Below are 20,121 nucleotides of genomic sequence, written 5' to 3'. Positions count from 1 at the left end.
CAATGATACATTTCACTTTTTCTTATATTTTTCATCCTTTTTGCTTTATTTTCTTGATGTCTCATAGAGTTACTAACTTCTACTTAGCAATTCTAATTTTTAAGGAATTATTTTTTTCATTGAGTTTTTGTACTTCTTTTTTCCATTTGGTCGATTCTGCTTTTTAAGATGTTATTTTCTTTAGTATTTTTGTGCCTCTTTTACCAAGTTGTTAATTGTCTTTTCATAATTTTTTTTGCATTACTCTTACACTTTCCTTCAATTTTTCCTCTACCATTGTTATTTGATTTTTTAAAAAATTCTTTTTGGACTTGTGTCCAATTAACAATTTTTTTCACTTGTGGCTGTTTTTTACATTATTGTCTTCTGAGCTTTTGTCTTGACCTTCCCTCTCACTATAGTAGCTTTTTATAATCAGATTTTTGTTGATGTTTGCTCATTTTCCTAGCTCATTTCTTGACTTTGAATTTTATGTTAAAGTTGGGCTCTGTTCCCAGGGTGTTTTTAGTACTGCTATTTTAAGAGTTAGTTCTAAGGTTTTGGAAGTTTGGGATACTTCCAAGGTGGTGTGGTCTGGGTTGAGGTGTGGTGACCGCTTCCTTGGTCTGTGCTCTGGTCCTTCCCCAGATGTTAAGCTAACATCTTAGCTTAAGAGCTAAGAAACAGCTCTTACTGTTGCAGCTACCTCCAAGGCCCACAGCTGGTGTTGCTGCTTTGTGTGCTCTGGGCTGGCCTTTACCTCAGTGTCACTCCTCCTGACCTCCTAAGTTGTCTTGGGCTGGAAAAATGTCTCATCCTGACCTTTAGTTGGCTCTCCTGCTCCAGAATTTGATTAGAGGTATAATCTTAAAGTTGTTTCCAAGGGGAATGTTGGGAGAGCTTGGCTTTCCCTACTCTGCTATCATGGCTCCAGCACACAATACAGTTTAATCTACATTTTTCCCATCACTTTGGATGGTAATTCTAAAGCTCCACCAGTGGAGAAGCCCCTCCAGTCCCTGGAGGTCTGTTTATTCCCCCTACCTCTATGAATGCTTCTTTTCTGGACACTCCTCAACACTCTTACTACAAACATCCTAATCTGGAGGCTTAATACCTCTACCCTAGATCATTATAATAGTCTATTAACTGGTCTCCCTCATTCTAATCTCTCTCTTCTTCAATCATCCTTCTTATTCTGCAACAGTTATTTTCCTAAGGTACCATTCAGATCATACCATTCCTCTTCTCAAAAACCCTCAAGGGACCCCCATACCTATCAAATAAACTGCTTGTCCTGATATTGAAGGTGCTCACTCTGTCTGCAGTCCACTTTTCTAGCCCATCTCAATTACTTGCCTTCACTTAGCGTGTTACAGTCAAACGCTTCCTCACAAATTTTGGAGTTGGAAAGGACTTTAGTGGCCATATATCTTGTCCAGTCCATTTCTGAAAAAGATTTTCTATTGCAATGTGTCAGACTAGTGGTCACTGACCTTGGCTTAAAACCCTTTATAGAAGATTGTTGTGGGGCAGGCCTTCTGGCTCATCTGGTGGTCCAGGTTAGAAATTGGAAGGAAATGAGACATTAGTCGATCACGTAACCATTAACAAAAGGGTGTTTTACTTGGTTGTAGCATGGAAAAGATATTCAGCACAAAGCATCGATTCATTTGGGGGCAGTTTCTCTGCCTCTGTCTTGTCCCAGGTGCATGCACCAGTCATAAGTTTGTGTCAAGCATGAAGGAGGGACTTTTGCCTTCTTATTCACTGACTTTTGTTATGAAGCCATCAGGATGTCACTTGTAAGAATCTCAGTACCCTTAGCCAGTTTACCATTTTGGGGCAAACTAGGCTATACTTAGGGCAGCCAGGTGGTACAGTGGATAGAGCTCTGGCCCTGGAGTCAGGAAGACATGAGTTCAAATGTGTCTTCAGACACTTACCAGCTGTGTGACCCTGGGCAAATCATTTAACCCTGTTTGCCTTAGTTTCCTGATCTGTAAAATGACCTGGAGAAGGAAATAGCAAACCACTCCAGTATCTTTTCCAAGAAAACACCAACTACAATCATAAAGAGTCAGATATTACTGAAACTACTCAATAACAGGATAGGCTGTTGGGGACTTTAGTATATGTTACTTCTATTAGATATTACCTTCCGAGACATCCCATTCCAATTTTCCATAGCTCTATTTGTTAAGAAATTTTTGCATACATCGAGCCTAAATTTGTCCCTCTACAATTTCAACTTGCTGGTCCCAGTTATGCCATCTAGGGCCAAACAAAACGAATTCAGTCCCCCTTTTATATTACAGTTCTTTCAATCTCAAAAACTGCTTACTTACTCCATTTCCACCCCGCCCCAGTTCTCATCTTCTCTATTCCTGTCTCCATATCTTTATTTTAGGCTCTTATTACTTTCTGCCCAGAACATTACAAGCATCTACTAACTGATCTCTCTGCAGGCATAGTCTCTTCCTGCTTCCATTTATCCTCTATAACTGGCAGAATGACCTTTCTAAAACAACTCTTTGCAAGTATCATCTTTCTACCTCACCCACCATCCCTTTAGGTTGACTCATGACTGGGTTGGGTCAAGTGGGTAGCTCTTCAGCAGAACTGGTTCCTTACTGTGCTGGGCTACTGCTGCTATTGGCTCTGATTCTTGCTCAGGTGACTTAGGAAGATTTCTCTGATCTTTTGAAGCTCACAGGGTCATAACGTGATTCATTCTATCTCTGATGTTTGTTTGCTTGAGATCAGACAAAAATGAAACTCAGCAGAAATAGTAGCAACATCCATTCCTAGTCAGGTGGACAGGAAGGTCCAATGGAAGGCTTCCCTCTCTCTCACTGGAGGGCCCGCACCAGTTCTTGCCTCTCTGGATACCAAGGGAGAGACAGCTCCTCTGTGCAAGCCTCTTAGGTCCACCCCAAGTTCTTGACAAGAAAGTCACCCGCTCTCAAAGGGCCTTCCATCATTCATTTCCAGAGGCAGGTTTCTCCAAATTCCCCATGAGTTGGTACATGGGGTAGCAGAGTATATTTCACATACTCTAAGGACTGGGTTCTCACTGACCAGTCTTCTCGTAACACACACTCTCAATGCTTCCCAACCTTATCTTCACCTGTTCTGTTTTGGTGGGCAAATCTTCCACTCCAGCCAAACCAGGCTACTCATGACACCTTCTTGCTTTTTCACTTGTGGTTGTTCAGTCATATCTGACTCTGTGACTATAGCATACCAACACTGTCCCTGGCAAACATACATTTCCTTCTCCAGAGGCAAACAGGGATTGAGTGAGGTCACACAGCTAGTAAGTGTCTGAGGCCACATTTGAACTTGTGTCTTCTTGACTCCAGGCCCAGCACTCTATCCACTGAGCCATCTAGCTGCCTCTTTGATTTTGCTCATACCTTCCCCCTTTTTTCCCAGCTGGCCTACTTTTTCTTCAAGCCCCAGCCCACTTGTTGCATAAAACCTTTTTTAAGGACCTCAGAGATAACATTTCCTACTCAGAACTCTTAGAGCACTAATTAAATGGATGGCTTAATTTTGCTTACTGTATACTATCTTGTATTACTGATAATCTTTTTAATGTGTCCTTATCTCCCAATCTGGATTTTAAATCCCCGAAAGGGTCAAGATTCTTCTCTTTTTATCTCTAGCACTTAGTGCTATCCAGAGAAGACTCCCAATTCATATTGGTGTTGTTGCTAATTATGAAAGCAATGAGCAATGAAAGTGAAAATGAACTTTTTATTTGTGAGGATATGAAAAAATATATTTATATGTATTTTTAAAACCCCTTTAGACCTGCTTTCCCCACCTTTTCTGTTTTTCTTTGTGAAATTCACAAAATGTATGAAGAACAGGTTTCATGGTGACAAAATCAAAGTTGTAGGCTTCTGGCAGGCCCTGGTGGACAGTCTGGTTGAATAGTTTCCACTGGAAGACAGGAAGGCCATCATCCACCGTGGGACCACTGATGGCATAGGCTGCGAATTGGGATGCCATAAATACATCAGCCACCTACAAGGAGCAAAACAGAAATATCCATAAAAATCATTTGGAAAAATGATGAACAAAATGCATACCTGTCTTCATTTCTAAACTGAAAAGGAAGAGGAGGGAGAAGGAAACCGCCTATGTCTATCCACCAAACTAAACAAAACAAAATGCATTGTAGATACAACATGGGAAGAATAATAGCAGTAAAGATGTCCAAAAATTCACAGGAGACTCAGCTTAAGAAAGGAGACAGCAATAAAACCCATGATTCAGATATTTATATAGGAAGTATGGGTAGCAAGCAAGGACAACTAGAGATTTTAATGAGATGAGGAAATTTGACTCTGTGTGTGTGTGTGTGTGTGTGTGTGTATGTGTATCACTGAGACTTCCTGGGATGGGACTCATGCTTGGACTATGGCTCTGGAAGGAACAAGATGGAAAAACAGAGTATGTTAAGATAGACTCTGGAGCTGATAGTAAAAAGCGTTTCGAGGCAGAAATAATAGTGTCAACAGAGCATAGTACAGACCACCAGAATCAAAACAGGCGAGGTTTTTGGGATGTAGATCATAAGCTGGGCAAAGAGACGTAATAATGATAGGAACTTCAATTATCTAGATCTCTGCTGGAGTTCTCTTTTGCTCAAAGCAAATCAGCTAACAATTTCTTGACTCCTTAAAGATAATTTTATCCTTCAAAAAGGTGAAGGAATTAATAAGGAATACTGATTTTTCTGGATTTGACTCTTACCAATCAGGCTGAAATTATGGGACTCTTGGAGCAAAACATCATTCTGTCTTAGAATTTGTACTAAAGAAGGGGACGAGAATGAAGCATAAATTGACCTTTATCTTAGATTTTACAAAATCATATATAATATTTACCAGTGTCTGCCTGATACTGATTCTTTCCCCTCACCAGCAACATGGGATAGGTCTAGACTCCTTCACTTTCCTTCCTTACCTCCAGAAAAAGAGACAAAGATGTCCCTACGACCTGACCAGCTTGACTTCCCTAAGGCAGCTTTCTGGTCACCAAAGAGCATAAAAAGTCCACTTGGTATCTAGGCCTCTTAGACTTGGTGGATTTCTGAAGAATGTGTAAGTCACCATGTTCTTCACTATGTCCTGCTCTAATGACCTGATGCATTCCAAAAGGAGGAACTCAGAGAAGCTGTTGTAGATCCTTGCTATGTCAGGGCAAAGTAAACCTCTTTAATGACTTGAGAATGCCTCATTTTGTCTCAATGGTAAACCTGAAAGGGTGCTGAGATAAGAGCTACTTCCAACATCACAGACAGAAAGAAAGAGTTTTTGGTTTTTTATTAATCACTTACTGTGTGTGCCAGGCACTGTGCTAAACACTGGGGAAACAAAGCCAAGTAAACAAGGGAGTCCCTTCTCTAGAGGAGCATACTTTCTAATGGGTAAAGATAATATACAAAGGAAACTAGAAGGGGGAGTGAGGAATAAACAGGTGGGAGGGAAGATACCTGCATGGAGCAAGGCTGCTGATGAGAAGTGTGAAGGGTGAGGGGTGAAGCCAAGAGTAAAGTGAGCATGGGCTACACACTTATTAAATATTTATGAGGAGGGAGAGAGGAAGGGGGGCACACCCAAAAATGAAGTTTCCTCTACTTGTTAGAATTCTTTCTCTCTCTCTCTCTCTCTCTCTCTCTCTCTCTCTCTCTCTCTCTCTCACACACACACACACACACACACACACACACACACATACACACAGCAGCAGCAGCAGCAGCAGCAGCAGCAGTTAATGGTAATTGATTATTGTCTCTGACAGAAACTGACTAAATATAAAACAGTACTGAATTTTTTCTTCCATATTAAAATGGTACCATGTCTCAGATTCCAATTGGCTAGTGGATAAAGCACCGGGCCAAGGGTCAGGAAGACCTGAATTCCAATCCAGCCTCAAATGCTTACTGTGTGACCCAGGGCAAGTCACTTAACCCTGTTTGCCTCAGTTTCCTCATCTGTAAAATGAGCTAGAGAAGGAAATGGCAAACCAGTCCAGTATCTTTGCCAAGCAAACCTTAGATGGGGTCATGGAGAATTGGAAATGAATGAAATGACTGAACAAAAACAACAAAACTCAGATTCCACCATCGGATAGAAGGTAGCATGACCCACGACTGCCTCCCTTGGGGGGAAATACTTAATGACCATCTAAATTAGAAGTAAGGGTCCTTTTGAAAACCTTAAGGAGTGGTTTGTTTGTTTGTTTGAGCACTGCAGCCCATTAATCCTGACTACTCATTTTGTCTCACAGAATCTGACAATCTAAGAGAAAGGTCAAGTTGGTCAGATAGACTAAAATGTATTTATATACCTGTCTACTTATGTCCCTATGTGTAGCCACCATATGTATCATACAAAGCAACAGCTAGGTAGCACCATCTTGCACAAAGTGCTGGGGCTGGAGTCTACAGGACCCAAGTTTAAATCCGACCTTAGACATTTACTGAGACTTTAGTCTGGCCACTGGACTACGATGGCTCTGGAAGAGAAAGTAAGGCTGATGACTTTGGGCAACTCCGCTTTCCTTAAATCTAATTCATGCACAAGTCAAGATATAATCCTGTGATGTCATTGGTCCTCTTCAAAAAAAAAATGAACGATGAATAACAAAAACAAGCTGTGTGACCCTAGGCGAGTCACTTAACCCTGCCTCAGTTTCTTCAGCTGTGAAATGGGAATAACAACTACCTCTCAGGGTTGTCATGAGGATCAAATAAGATTTTAAAAGTGCACTATAAAAATGCTTCTCTTCCCCCCCCCCCCGGTTTTTTCTCCCTCTCTACACTGTAAGGTTAAATCTATGCCAGTATGAGTTATTTCTTTTTTTTTTTGGCTAGGCAATGGGGTTAAGTGACTTGCCCAGGGTCACACAGCTAGTGTCACGTATCTGAGGCTGCATTTGAACTCAGATCCTCCTGACTCCAGGGCCAGTGCTCTATCCACTGCGCCACCTAGCTGCCCCTAGTTATTTCTATAATGTTATTATAGTATATATAGTATATTATAGTATGAGTACATTTTAGTCACACCGGCCTATTTTCACTCCTATTAAGGAAATAACTAAATATGTTCTGAAAAGCATACAAGTTGGCTCATTGTCCTGGTGACAGGGACATATTCTTCACTGTTCTTTTTTGTTTGTTTGTTTGTTGGGGTTTTTTTTAGGCAATCGGGGTTAAGTGACTTGCCCAGGGTCACACAGCTAGTAAGTGTCAAGTGTTTGGTCTGAGGCAGGATTTGAACTCAGGACCTCCTGACTTCAGGGCTGGTGCTCGATCCACTGCGCCACCTAGCTGCCCCTTCTTCACTCTTCTTTTAAGCCTTGAAAAGTAGACCAAGCCGGAGACCACTGGCACGAGTTAGTGGGCAGAAGCTTAAGTGTTCTCAGCTTCTCTGGGAGTTCCATGAACCTTGATGTTCTTCCCATCCTAGTTGTCCCAGGCTTATCTAGTAGTAGACTTGTTCTGTGTTGAGGTTTACTGTAGAATGGCAAGTTAGTAAGATAGTCTAGACAAAGAGCCGGCTAGGACTTCGAAAAATTTAAGAAGGCAGCAATTAGGCCTTCAGGTATCCTGTCATTCAGGCTAGCCAAACATTGATGTCTAGAACCAAGATCTTCTGGTCACTTTTTTTTCTCTTGAAATGTTATAAGTTTAATAAAATGTATAATATAGAACTCCATTATTTGGTGATTCAGACCACAGAATAAAATTCTCCCCTTTCCCCACAGGACCTGAAGTTTCTTTTGCACATTAATTTCTTTGTGATGAGGTAGAATAGATTATGTGGCCTGTGAGTAAGGAGTGCTGGGTCCTAGCCTAGGCCCTTGGATTCTCAAAAGTTCAATGCTTTTTACCTTCTGTGGCTACAAATTTACTTTTAGCAGTGTCGTCCCACTTTGAGGGGCTTTGAGGTCAAAGGCCAGATTCCCTAGATGGGTGAAGACTGAAACAGGGTCTGGTGGATCAGCAAGCTTTCAGGACAGATTCACCACTATTCAGGGTAGGTTCTGATGGAACATCCAATGGAGAAGGCACAGAGGAGCCTTTAGAGCAGAACACAGTGTATAGGAATACCTTTATTTCAGAAAAGGACAGTATTTAATACATGTCTACTACATATCTTATACAAGAGGAAATGGCATATCAGGCTAAAATTGTCAAATGAAGATCCAAATATGTACATATACACATACATATATGTATATATACACACACATAAAAATAGTGTGTATGTGCATGTGTATATATTATATATGTATTTATAGGCATATATGAACACACACATATATATTTACATATACATACATAATACACACATACTTACATACATGTGTGTGTACATATGGAACAACTAGTTATTGCCCTACATAAAGTGCCAGGCTTAGAGTCAGGAAGTCTTCTCTGTGAGTTCATATCTGGCCTCAGACATTTACTAGCTGTGTGACCCTGCACAAGTGACTTAACCCTGTTTGCCTCAGTTTCCTCATCTGTAAAATGAGCTATGGAAGGAAATGGCAAGCCACTCCAGTATCTTTGCCAAGAACACCTCAAATGAGGTCACAAAGTGTCAGACACAACTGAAAACAATTGAAAATACTCTCACATACATACATACATATATATACACACGTGTGTTTTTGTCTTCCTGACTATTCAGTTTGGCTCATGAAATCTGACAATTGTGGAGAAAGGTCAATTCTTTCGGACAGATTAAAAAGTATTTATGCGTGTTTCTATTTAAGTCCATATCTGCAGCTGCTGCACATACTCTATATAGAGGCAGCTGGTGGTACAGTGGATAGCATACCAGGCTTCACACATACACACATATGTATACACGTACATACATTCAGACCTAGTGTAATCAATAGATTTTAGATTGTTGGAGTTAATGGTTGACAGCAACAAAAATGTATTTTTGTATTATGAATGTATGTCTCTCTATTTTTTTCAGTAAAAAAAGGGATCAACCCTAATAAAAATGAAAGTTTTAAAAGTCTTTTTCCCCCTCTTAGTGACTACAAAAATGGGGAAGAGGGGGAAAAAAACCCTGTAAAGCAGTTTTGCAGCTTTAAGTTTGGGCTTAAGAATCCCTCCCTGAAAATGCTGTCCTTTCCACTTTTTCTTTGGCTCTTCAGCTTGGAGAAGAACTCTTAGAAAAGAGAGTTGTGGGAAAAGGAGGTTATTGTCGTTGAGTCATTTCAGTCATGGTGGACTCTCTGTGACCCCATTTGAGGTTTTCTTGGCTTGCCATTTCCTTCTCCAGCTCATTCTACAGAAGAGGAAACTGAGACTTGCCCAGGGTCAAACAGCTAGTGAGTGATTGAGGTAAGATCTGAAAACTCAGGTCCTCCTGACTCCAGGGTCAGCTCTATTTAATAAGCCACCTAGCTGCCCCAGGGAAAGAAGGTACCTCAAGGCTAAAACAAATACAATTCTTTTGAGAAAAAAGTAATTCTTCAGGGCAGCTAGGTGGCACAGTGGATAGAGCACCGGTCCTGAAGTCAGGAGGACCTGAGTTCAAATCCGGCTCAGATCAAACACTTGACACTTACTATCTGTGTGATTCTGGGCAAGTCACTTAACCTGAACTGCCTAAAAAAAAAAAAAGTAGGAAGAGCTTGACTTGCCTGACCACAGTGTGCTAATCTGAATGGTTTGGTAGAATTGTATTGCTTAGTAAGTAATAAGCAAATTCACCTAAAATGCATTAGAAAGAAACTTTTAAAACATTTGGTCAAACCATGCAGCTTCAGGTTCTTAAGTAACAAACCAACTTGGAACAAGTGATTTTGGGGCAGAAAGAGAGACTGTACCTGCAAATCTGAAAGTTTCACTTCTAATCATCTAGTAGTACAGATTCTGGAACGAATTTGAGAAATTTTGCAAAAAGTATAAGCCATGTGAAACCAAAAAAAAAGCTAGTAATTTAACCAAAGTGCACCAAAAAGAAAACAAAATTGGGAATCCATATAAAGATCAATATACTGTGATTCACAACAGAATTGTTCTGGGTTAAAGAAGTCCCTTAGACAGCCAATATTTAAAGAAATAAATTCAGATTACTCGTTGGAAGGACAAATACTGAAGCTGAAGCTTAAATACTTTCATCACACAATGAGAAGACAAGACTCACTGGAAAAGACCTTGATGTTAGGAAAGATTGAAGGCAAAGGGAGAAGGGGACAGCAGAGGATGAAATGGACCGATAGTGTCATGGAAGCAATGAACACAAGTTTGAACAGACTTTGGGAAATAGTGGAGGACAGATGAGCCTGGTGTGTTGTGGTCATAACGAATCAGAAAAGATTGAATGACTGAACATCAAAAATTAGAGTTAGAAACAAAGGAGGTGGGGGAGGGACTAGGAGAAATTAAAGGTAGTTTAAATTGGGACAATATAATTTAGAAGCTCAACTCTAAAAATATTTTTAACTTTTCAGAAAACATCTTGGTGGTTCAATGGATAGAACACTGGACTTGGAATCAGGAAAACCTCTGTTCAAATCTAGCCACAAACATTTACTAGCTGTGTGACCCTGAGGCAAATCACATAACCTTTGCCTTAGTTTCCTCATCTATAAAATGGGGATAGTAACAGCACCTACCTCCTAGGGTGATTGTGAGGACCCAAGGAGTAAAGTATTTTGCAAGTAAAATACTAGCTACAAAACAAGGCAGTTGTGGTGGATCTGCTTTCCCAGAGACATGCCTGTTTTTTGTATTGTGGGCGTAGTCAGAGCCTTACTACCACACAAGAGACAGGAAAAGTAAGGGAATGGACATTTATTAAGGGTCTGCTATGTGACAGTGACTGTGCTAAAGGCCATGGTGCTGCTGGAACCGGAAATGTGAGCATTTCTCCTGAGGCACTTTACCTTTGTGTCATAACAACCTGCTGGTTCAGGTTTTGTCGAGCTCAGGTCCCCCCTGCAGCAGACAGTATAACAAGGATCTCCTTTGCTGTACGGATCCTCCTTATAATCTAAGAAAACAGAAAAAGGGGATTGAGAAGGTAAAAGGAGTAAGATGCATCATTATCCACAGCTGGCTTTCTGGGCACATTCCAAGGGCAAGAGACCAGAGAAATTAGAAAAGCACCTGAGAAGAACATATCTTCTCTTGAAATAGTTTCTTGCTTCAAAAACAAATAATGTGATGTCTTGGCCATTTTGTTCTAAGAAATAGAGAACAGGAAAAAAAAAAAGAAGTAGAGAATGGGCAACAGTAAGTAGCAGATCATATGTTCAACCAATTCATAGGCCTGGAGTTAGTCATGTGAAGTCATTTTAAGATCTCTCCAGAGTATCCAGAATTCCAGCTACTCTGGAGACATCTTAACATGATTTCACAGTTTTAAAAAGATTAAAAACTACCATCTTAAATTATTCCTTAGAGAAAAAGAAAAGCAATTGTGACACCCATATGGACACCCATATGGACATTTATCATTTTAGAGCACAGGTTTCATTTTGATTGTGGAGGATGGAGGAGAATTCATGGTCACGGAATGGATAACACAACAAATAGAAGTGCAGGACCATTCAGGGAAGGTTAGATGTCATTGCTGATCATTGGGAAATATATTTTATTTGATTCATTGAACGATAGCTGGGTCAAGAAATGTCATTGCACACTGGTATAAGTGATTAAGTAGCTATTTATAGAAGCAAAGAATTTCAGAGACAAAGGCTTGTACTTTATGTTGTTGAATTGGAATCCCAGAATTGTTTGGTGTTTTTTTTTTTAAATGATGAGCAGGCAGACTTCAGAAAAACCTGGAAAGACTTATATGAACTGATGCTGAGCAAAATGAGCAGAACAAGGAGAACAGTGCACACAGTAACAGCAACATTGTGTGATGACTAACTTTGATAGACTTATCTCTGTTTAGCAATGCAAAGATCTAAGCCAACTCCAAAAGACTCATGATGGAAAATGCTGTCCACATCCAGAAAAAGAACTATGGAGTCTGATTGCAGACTAAAGCATATTATTTGCTCTCTCTCTTTTTTGTTTTTGTTTCTTCTTTCTCGTGGTTTCTCCCTTTGGTTCTAATTCTTCTTTACAACATGACTAATGTGAAAATAGGTTTAATATGAATGTATATGTTGAGCCTATATCAATTTACATGCCATCTTGGGGTGGGGGGAGAGGAGAGAGATGGGGAGAAAATTGGAAACTCAAAATCTTAGTAAAGTGAATGTTGAAAACTAAAAATAAATAAATTATTTATTTAAAAAAATTATCCTTTAAGATTGATCTGTAAATCTGTTCCTGCACACTCCTATCTATGTGGTGCTCCACCAAGCTACCAGTAGTGGGGTAATAAACTGAAAAAGGATTATAATTCAAAACTAACATCCTATCTTCTACAGGTAGGTTTTCCTAACCCCTCTATATTAGTGCCTTTCCTCTCTTAAAGGAAGCCAGGAAAGGCATTAGGCAAAGACGAGGATGGCGAGCACCAGAAAAAATGCCCAGAACCAAAATAGGGAGTGTCTTATTCATGGAACAGCAAGGGGGCCAGCACCACCACTACTAGTACCAGTACCAATGGCAGGGAGACCAACTGGGGGCTATTACAATAGTCCAGGCAAGAGATGATGAGAGCTTGAATTAGGATGCTGGTTGTGAGTGAAGAGAAAGAGATGTACATGCAAAATGTTGAGAAGGTCTGAGCAGTAATAGGACAAGGGAGCAAGGGGATTTGAGAGCAGAGGGTACTGTAGAGTTGAGCTGATCAGCAAAGGAGTTGAGATTGGCAAGGGAGAAGAGCAAGAGTGGTGACCTGGGAAACTATTTAGGGGCAGAAGGATTGGATATCATGGTGAGAAAGGAGAATAAGTTTGGGATAAGTAAGGATAAGGAGATGGAATACTAGAAAATTATGTTAGGATTAAAGAATTTTGGACTTCTTAAACATGGAAATGAAACACTTGCAGGTAATAGTAAGATTAAGGGTGTTATAGATAAGGTATAAGTGGCTGAGCTCAAGTTCCCCCTGGTAGCAGATGTCATTACAGGGATCTCCTTCGAGGTAGGAATCCTTCTTATAATCTAAGAAAACAGAAAAAGGGGATAGAGAAAATAAGAAGAGTAAGAGAAACCATTATCCACAGTGGGGTTTCTGGGCTCATTTCAAGGAAAAGAGACCAGAGAAATTAGAAAAGCACCTGAGAAGAACATATTCTTCTCTTAAAATATATTCTTGTTTCAAAAACAAATATGGTGTCTTGGCCATTTTGTTCCAAGAAATATAGAATGGGCAATCCACTGACTCTATAAATAGCTACTAAATCACTTACATCATCCATCTGACCCAACATATACGACTGACCACATGTATTTCCATATGAAGGTAAGAAAAGATGTTTCTATCTGAACCAATGCTGTACTGTCGTTGAGTCTCCTTTCCATGCTATTCTTAAGTAAACTTCTTTCTGGTAAATGCTGAATGGTCTACAAGTGTCTTATTTCTTTATAATCCCCAAAATAAACTGCTGGACCAGTCTAGGTCAGTCCCAGCCCATAAGACAGTAATTCTCTCTATATATAGCTGAGGTGGAACAGAGGAGAAACTTATGGGACCTGAGTGGATTGAGGAACTGGGAAGTATGGATATTTGCATTAGGGGAGGGGGACATTATGAACGCACACTGAGTTGTAGGAGTGAATATGATGAAGGAATCAAAGATTACACCAAGCATATGAACTTGGGTGATTTGAAAAGATGTTAATGCCACCAACAGAAATAAGGAAGTTCAGAAGAGAGTTAGGTTTGAAGTGGGAAAATAATGACTTCTGTTTGGGGTTTGTTAAGTTTGAGAGACCCTTAATATATTTAGTTTGAGATACCCAAGAGGCAGTCGGTGACATGGGACTGAGGCTCATGAAAGACTAGGTCTGGATGTATAGATCTAGGAGACATCTGCATAATTAATGTGATAATTAAACAGATATGTGAGTTGTTGAGGTCACCAGGAATGAGTGCAGAGGGGTTTAATGGCTAGAGATTTGGACTTGCAGTCAGGAAGACGTGTTCAAATCTCATCTCAGACACTGGCTATGAAAGTAACCCCAGGCAACCTCAGCAGTCTCAGTTTCCTCATTTGTTGGACTTAATGACCCCTAACATCCCCTCTAACTCTAAATCTATCATCTTATGGTCATACGATTATATAGAGTGAAGACAGGGCTCAGGACAGATTATTAAGGGACACCCACAGTTAAAAGACACGTTGTGAATGAAGACTGACCAAGAGTAACAGGAAAAACCAGAGAGGAGAAAGTATCTGGGAGTAGAGGTCAATAACATCAAATAAGACAGAGAGATGAAGAATGATAAAAACTGAAAAATAAAAACCCCTGATTTTTGTAAATTCATTTTGTTTTCTTGGGAAAGTGAATGTGTTAGTGAAAAGGCAGCTAAACATGTCTTACAGGTTTTTTCCCTGTTGTAAGTATACATTTTTTGTTTAAATACACTTTAAAATTATTTTTAAAAATCTCCCCTCTTTTAAAAGAGAGTGAAATTTCATTTGTCTCAAGTGGATTAGGTTCTGTGCTACCTACACCCTGGAAGAACTGTTTTCTCACAGAAGCTTCCATAATGAACACATAATTTAAGGACAGTTCTCATGACTCACAGGCAGGAGAATGAAAGTGTTTAAAAATAAGGCTCTTAAGGGCATTACATACTGTTAGACCGCATGATCTTCTTCATGGATTCTATGTTGGTCACTTTTCCCTGATCCCGGCGGAAGATTTTGGCTCTTGGAGCTAGGTCATAAGAGTAAACCAAGCCGAATTTCTGAACCATCATTTGGTAGCCACTCAAATTGTAAGTCCTCTTATGGAAAGGAATGTTGTAGGATGGCCAATATCCTGAGTAGAGGCAGAATTGAGATTGAAGATGGGGAGAAGAGTTGGAGGGAAGAAGAGAAAGAAAAAAGGAGAGAGACAAAGAAGAGAAATTATTTGTTGTAATTCATTTTGATAATGGGAAAAGTTACAATGAAATTATACTGGGACATAAACTGTACAGCTTGGGAAAATGGTACCTCAATAGGCCCTTCTTCTTTGAGGAAGATCCCCAAGTAAATGTATCTCCAAGTTTACTTAAAAGGTGAAGCATTAGACTCCTTTTTTTTTTAAACTAGTGTTTAACCAATTATCTTTTTTAAAGTTTTTTTAATGCTTTTCATTTTTAAAATATCACTGTCATTTCTTAATTACTACTCCCCCCCAGAAAATATCTTTGTGACAGAGAAAAAGAGTTAAAAGAACAAATCTACACATTGACCATGTCTGACAGTATATGCACTATTATGCATCCATAGTATGCCATCTTTCTTTTTTCTAGAAAGAGTCCATTTAATCTGTAGTCCTCAGGAATTAAGATCATTACATTAATCTAAATCCTGATGTCTTTTAGTTCAATCAAAGATCTTAAAGCAATTTATAGACTAGGAGATAAATTTTCTGGGGCTGCATTATAACACTACAACAATATTCACAATCTGGTGGAATCCTCCAAAAGACAGATGGCTTTGAATGCTCCTCTGGGGGAATTTAGGTGCCAATGTATCCCCCCCCAAAAAAAAAAGGTTATCCAATGGATTGGCCACAACAAATAGCATAGCTATAATTCCTTAGACTCTTAAAGTTTTCCTAAGCTCCAGTTGTACCTGGTAATGGGATTCAAACCCAGTTATGCTGCCAAAGCTGATAGAAAAGGAAAGGACCTAGCCCTAAGAAGAGCCAAAGTGATGGTTGAGTCAGGATAGGAAGTGACACCATGAGCAGGCATGTAACTTATTGTGAAAGGAAAGAATATCTTGGAGGTTGGTAAGCAATAACCATTGGAATCTGAACTGGGTGAAAAATTTGGAGTGAAGATTCAAAGAGGAAAGGTTACTAAGTGATGGAAGAAGAGGAAGAGTCTGGAAGTGGCAACAGAGAGCAAGGAGTGTTCCAACTCACCTACCAGGAAAGGGGAAAAGGGTATGAGAAAAAAAGCAGAACCAGTATTAGAAAGGATGGTCAGTGATGCAGTGTTTTCCAAGGGGAGTCAGGCCCCAGAAAGTGTCAAAAGATAGAAGGTGCATGAAAAAGAAGAGGTCTAAAATGAAAGGAAGTTTGCCAATTATAGGCTTAATATAGATCCAGAATAAATACAGTCTAATATAATCTAATTACAGGCTAAATATAGATATTTGCTAATTATAGACTAAATAGAGATCCAGAATAAATATAGTCTAATACAATTTAATTATAGGCTAAATATAGGTAATTATAGACTAAACAGAGATCCAGAAAACATAGTGGAAGGGATGGACAGATGTTGAGTGGCACACTGTAGGAACAGGAAACAAGGGAAGGAGTAGCAAGCATCAGGCAGGGAGGTTGAGCATCACTGATAAGAAGAGTAAAAGAAGGAGCTGGAAGTTGGATAAACATTGGGAAAGGAGGCTTACAGCAGTAGATGACTAAGGAAAAAATTTTCAATCCATCTATTCTATAAAACTCTCACTTCTCAAATTTAGATACTAATTTCCATAATTCCCCTGAGAACTACTTGTTTCATTTGACATATGGAGAAACTAAGAACCAGTGAGGTTTTAAGTGACTTATCCAGCAATATCAGAGGACAGGCTAATCTTAGAGGGGTATGAGAAATTATAAATGACTAATTACAAGGCCTCAACCTCAAACTGTAGGTATGCAGTGCAGATCTCAGCACTGGACAATCAGTTTATGATAACTTAGTCTAATTTTTTTTTTCCAGCCTGACTAGTAAAAGTAGACCTCTGCCGAGTACATACCTTTCCTAAGAACGTCAGTTTGGTCTGAGAATTCCACGAGCGTGGGAATTTGCTCCACGACGAAGAGGGTCTCATTGGCAAGACTGTCATTTAACTTCACTTTTTTCAGATCAAGGATCATGTACTGGTTGTTATAGGTACCTGAGATGGGGGAGAACATTTGTTGGCTTGCCCTTATTGGCTATCCCGAAACAAAAGATATGCATGCATATGTTGTGATACCAAAGAAAAATTGTCTTACTTGACTGAAAGCTCATTTATAGGGTTACTTACCAGAGTTGTATCTTGAAAAGATATTTGCCCATCTCTTGCCACCGTCTGCCATCATATTGGCAATACGGACCCTTTGCCAGGCCAAAAGAGATTCTGGCACTATGTGTTTTAGCAGGGTATAGTTAAATACAGTGTTGGTGGTCTGCAGCATGACCAAACCACTGCTGAGAAGATAAAAATCATCCAGAGATTCCAAAAAACCTACAGAAAAATAAACAGTATAGAATCATCTTTATTTTGCCAGATTGTACAGTCATAAAACACTCTGCAAAAGTTAAATGCCAGTTACTTAACATGAACTATATTCAAGGGTGTGCTGGAACCACCTTGAACAGGCTTGAGTGAGACTACTGAATTTTCAGTTTGAGCATTTACATTGCAGAAATTGGCAAATGCTACAGATCTGGGCTTGATTTATTATTCTGTTGTCCAAACTTGAGAAAATGATGGAGAAAATGTTAGTAATGCAAATTGAACTTAAAAGTCCATCATTTATACATTTCTGACCCCCTCCAAAGCTGATTGTTACACATTTACAAATATAACACTGGATGAAGGGATGTGGTGAGTCCTAGTGGGCGGGTGTATAGGTCTGCCCTGTCTCTTTTGCCCTTGACAGACTTCTTGTCAGCTATTTGGCACAGGGAACAAAGAGACACTATATACAGGCACCAAGAGGCTGGCATGTGAGCAAGTCATAGAAAGTTTGGGGAATCCGATTTCTTGGGTCTGCAGCAGCACAGCCTGAGCTTCTCTGCCAACAATGTTGGGGAGTGATGAGGAGTCAGGAACAGAACCAAGCGCTGAGATGTAAGCTGCCAATGCAGTTTGTGGGGAATCATCAGTGCTGAGAAGAAACTAGAATGCCAGGGCCCCTTAGCTATAATGGAGCACAGAGGAAAAGTGAGCAGGGGCAGGGAAACAGACCTTTGTTCTCTCACTGACTCTGCTTTCTCATATAAACTCTAAGGTCTATCTAGGATGAGGGTCCAGGATATACACCTCCTCTCTGTCCCCTCCCCCTTTCCAAAGCTACTTCCCACAACCTCAGGGTAACCATATAGAGTTGTAGGAGACCAGAAGACTGGGGGGATGAATGTTCGAGGCAAGAATGCTTGATTTCTTTTTTCCTTTTTCTCTATGTAATAAACTTAGTGGCCACAAAACACTTCATTTGAATCTAATGAACATGGCTTGGTTATGACTAAGAAAAAGAAGATTCCAGATGTGGAATGAAGAGGTAGCAAGCCATAGGTCTTTCATGTTTTAATAATCTTGAGCATATTCTATATCAATTCCTAGGCTAAAATTTAAAGGCTTGGTTCTTTTGTTACGCAGGTAGCAGGAGGAACAAGAATATAGGAATGCCCTCTAGTGGCCAGTGAAAATTTTACAGCCTTTTATTTTGGCGAGGTTCTTTCATAGTTTTGATGATGCTGATGGGACCACTGGGTAGGTGGCTGTAGCATATCACCATCTGGCGGATAAATTGCATATGACAGTATTTCCTTTGGTGATCAAATAGAACCCTTTCTATGTAGAAGGGTGGCACATAAGTTGTCATGAGCTGCTAGCACTACAGCAGTGCCTCAAGTGTGGAAAGGATCCAATTATCATCTCAGTGTAGATTATTCTCAGATGTATTTATCCAGCCCTAACCTCTCACCTGGCTTCCAGTCTCAGAACAATCAATGCTCTAGAACTGGATATCCTCTAGACATCTTAATCTCAACATATCCAAATCTGAACTCACCATCTTTTGCCACAAACCCTTCCCTCTTCCTAAGTACTATAGAGGACACTGCCATCTTCCCAGTCATCCAGATTCACAACCTGGGCATTATCTTCAACTCCTCACCTATCTCTAGCCAATCTGTTGCCAAGTCCTATTAACTCCATTTTCTTAACATCTCTTATGTGTGCCTCTTCTTTCCTCTGTATATGCCCCCTTCTTTCCTCCAACACTGCCAATTTCCTGGTGTAGACCTCTTTACCTTGTGCCTAGGTTTTTGCAGTTGCCTCCCGGTTGGTCTCCCTGTCTCAAGTCTCTCCACACTACGGTCCTTCCTCTATTTAACTGACAACGGGGGCTTCCTAAAGTGCAGGTCTGACCACATTACCCATCTATTCAATAAATTAAGGTGGTTCCTCACTACTTCTAGGATAAAATATAAATTATAGAATAAAATACAAAATCTTCTGTTTGATTCTGTTGGTAGAGCTATAAACTGATCTAGTCATTATGGAATACAATTTGGAATTACATTTAAAATGTTACTAAAATGTCCACATCAATAAATCAACAAGGACTTATTAAGTACGTGTAGGCAAATGTGGTACATTGGAAAGACGTTGGAATCAAAGAAGCTTAAATCCTAGATCTGCCCCTCATTACCCATGGGACTTGCCAAGCCACTTAACCTCTATGGGACTCAGCCTTCTCATCTATAAAATGAGGCAGGAAGGGGAAGGGGTAGACTATATGGCCTTTAAATTACCTTCCAGTTCTAAGTTTATCGTCCTATGTTCCAGGTATCATGTTGGATGCTGGAGATACAAAGGCAAAGCAAAATAGTCCCTGCCTTCAAGCTTGTATTCTATTGGGAGAGACAGCATGTACACATGTAGTCATGTACAAAATAAATTCAAGATAATTTTGAAAAGGAAGACTTTAGCAGCTGTGGGGCAACACATAAGGTGTTGCTTGACGTGAGTTTTGAAAGAAATCAGGGATTCTAAGAGGTAGAGAGTGAAAAGGGAGTGCATTTCTGACATGGGAGACATGTGGTACAAAGTCATGGAGACAGGAGATAGCATTGTTTATAAGGAAAGGTAAGAAGGCCTGGTAGGGTAGATAGATTATAGAATCTTCAAAGAAGAATAACATAAAATAAACCTGCAAAGGTTAGTTGAGACCAGATTGTTTAGGGCTTTACATACCATATTGAGGAATTGATATTTGCTCTTCATGGTAATTGGAAGCCA

At 39.9% G+C, this 20,121-nt stretch overlaps 1 protein-coding gene across 1 annotated transcript in view; it reads right to left on the bottom strand.

The window, feature by feature from the left end:
* Window positions 1-3,721: 3,721 nt before the first annotated feature.
* PLBD1 (phospholipase B domain containing 1) overlaps window positions 3,722-20,121 on the bottom strand; it is an 83,327-nt gene continuing 66,927 nt past the window's right edge. Inside the window, exons 7-11 of the mRNA XM_020994423.2 lie at window positions 17,137-17,337; window positions 16,864-17,004; window positions 14,738-14,923; window positions 10,915-11,021; window positions 3,722-4,014 (exon numbers count right to left, since the gene is read on the bottom strand). Coding sequence (XP_020850082.1) covers window positions 3,793-4,014; window positions 10,915-11,021; window positions 14,738-14,923; window positions 16,864-17,004; window positions 17,137-17,337 — 857 coding nt within the window. The 3' untranslated portion in view covers window positions 3,722-3,792. The remainder of the gene's footprint in view (window positions 4,015-10,914; window positions 11,022-14,737; window positions 14,924-16,863; window positions 17,005-17,136; window positions 17,338-20,121) is intronic.

The sequence above is a fragment of the Phascolarctos cinereus genome, unplaced genomic scaffold (genome assembly GCF_003287225.1).
Source record: "Phascolarctos cinereus isolate Bilbo 61053 unplaced genomic scaffold, phaCin_HiC Scaffold_1;HRSCAF=81, whole genome shotgun sequence".
In the NCBI taxonomy this organism is placed as follows: Eukaryota; Metazoa; Chordata; class Mammalia; order Diprotodontia; family Phascolarctidae; genus Phascolarctos; species Phascolarctos cinereus.
The sequence above is the reverse complement of the archived record's forward strand: the minus strand, read 5'-3'. Positions and strand labels throughout refer to the sequence as shown.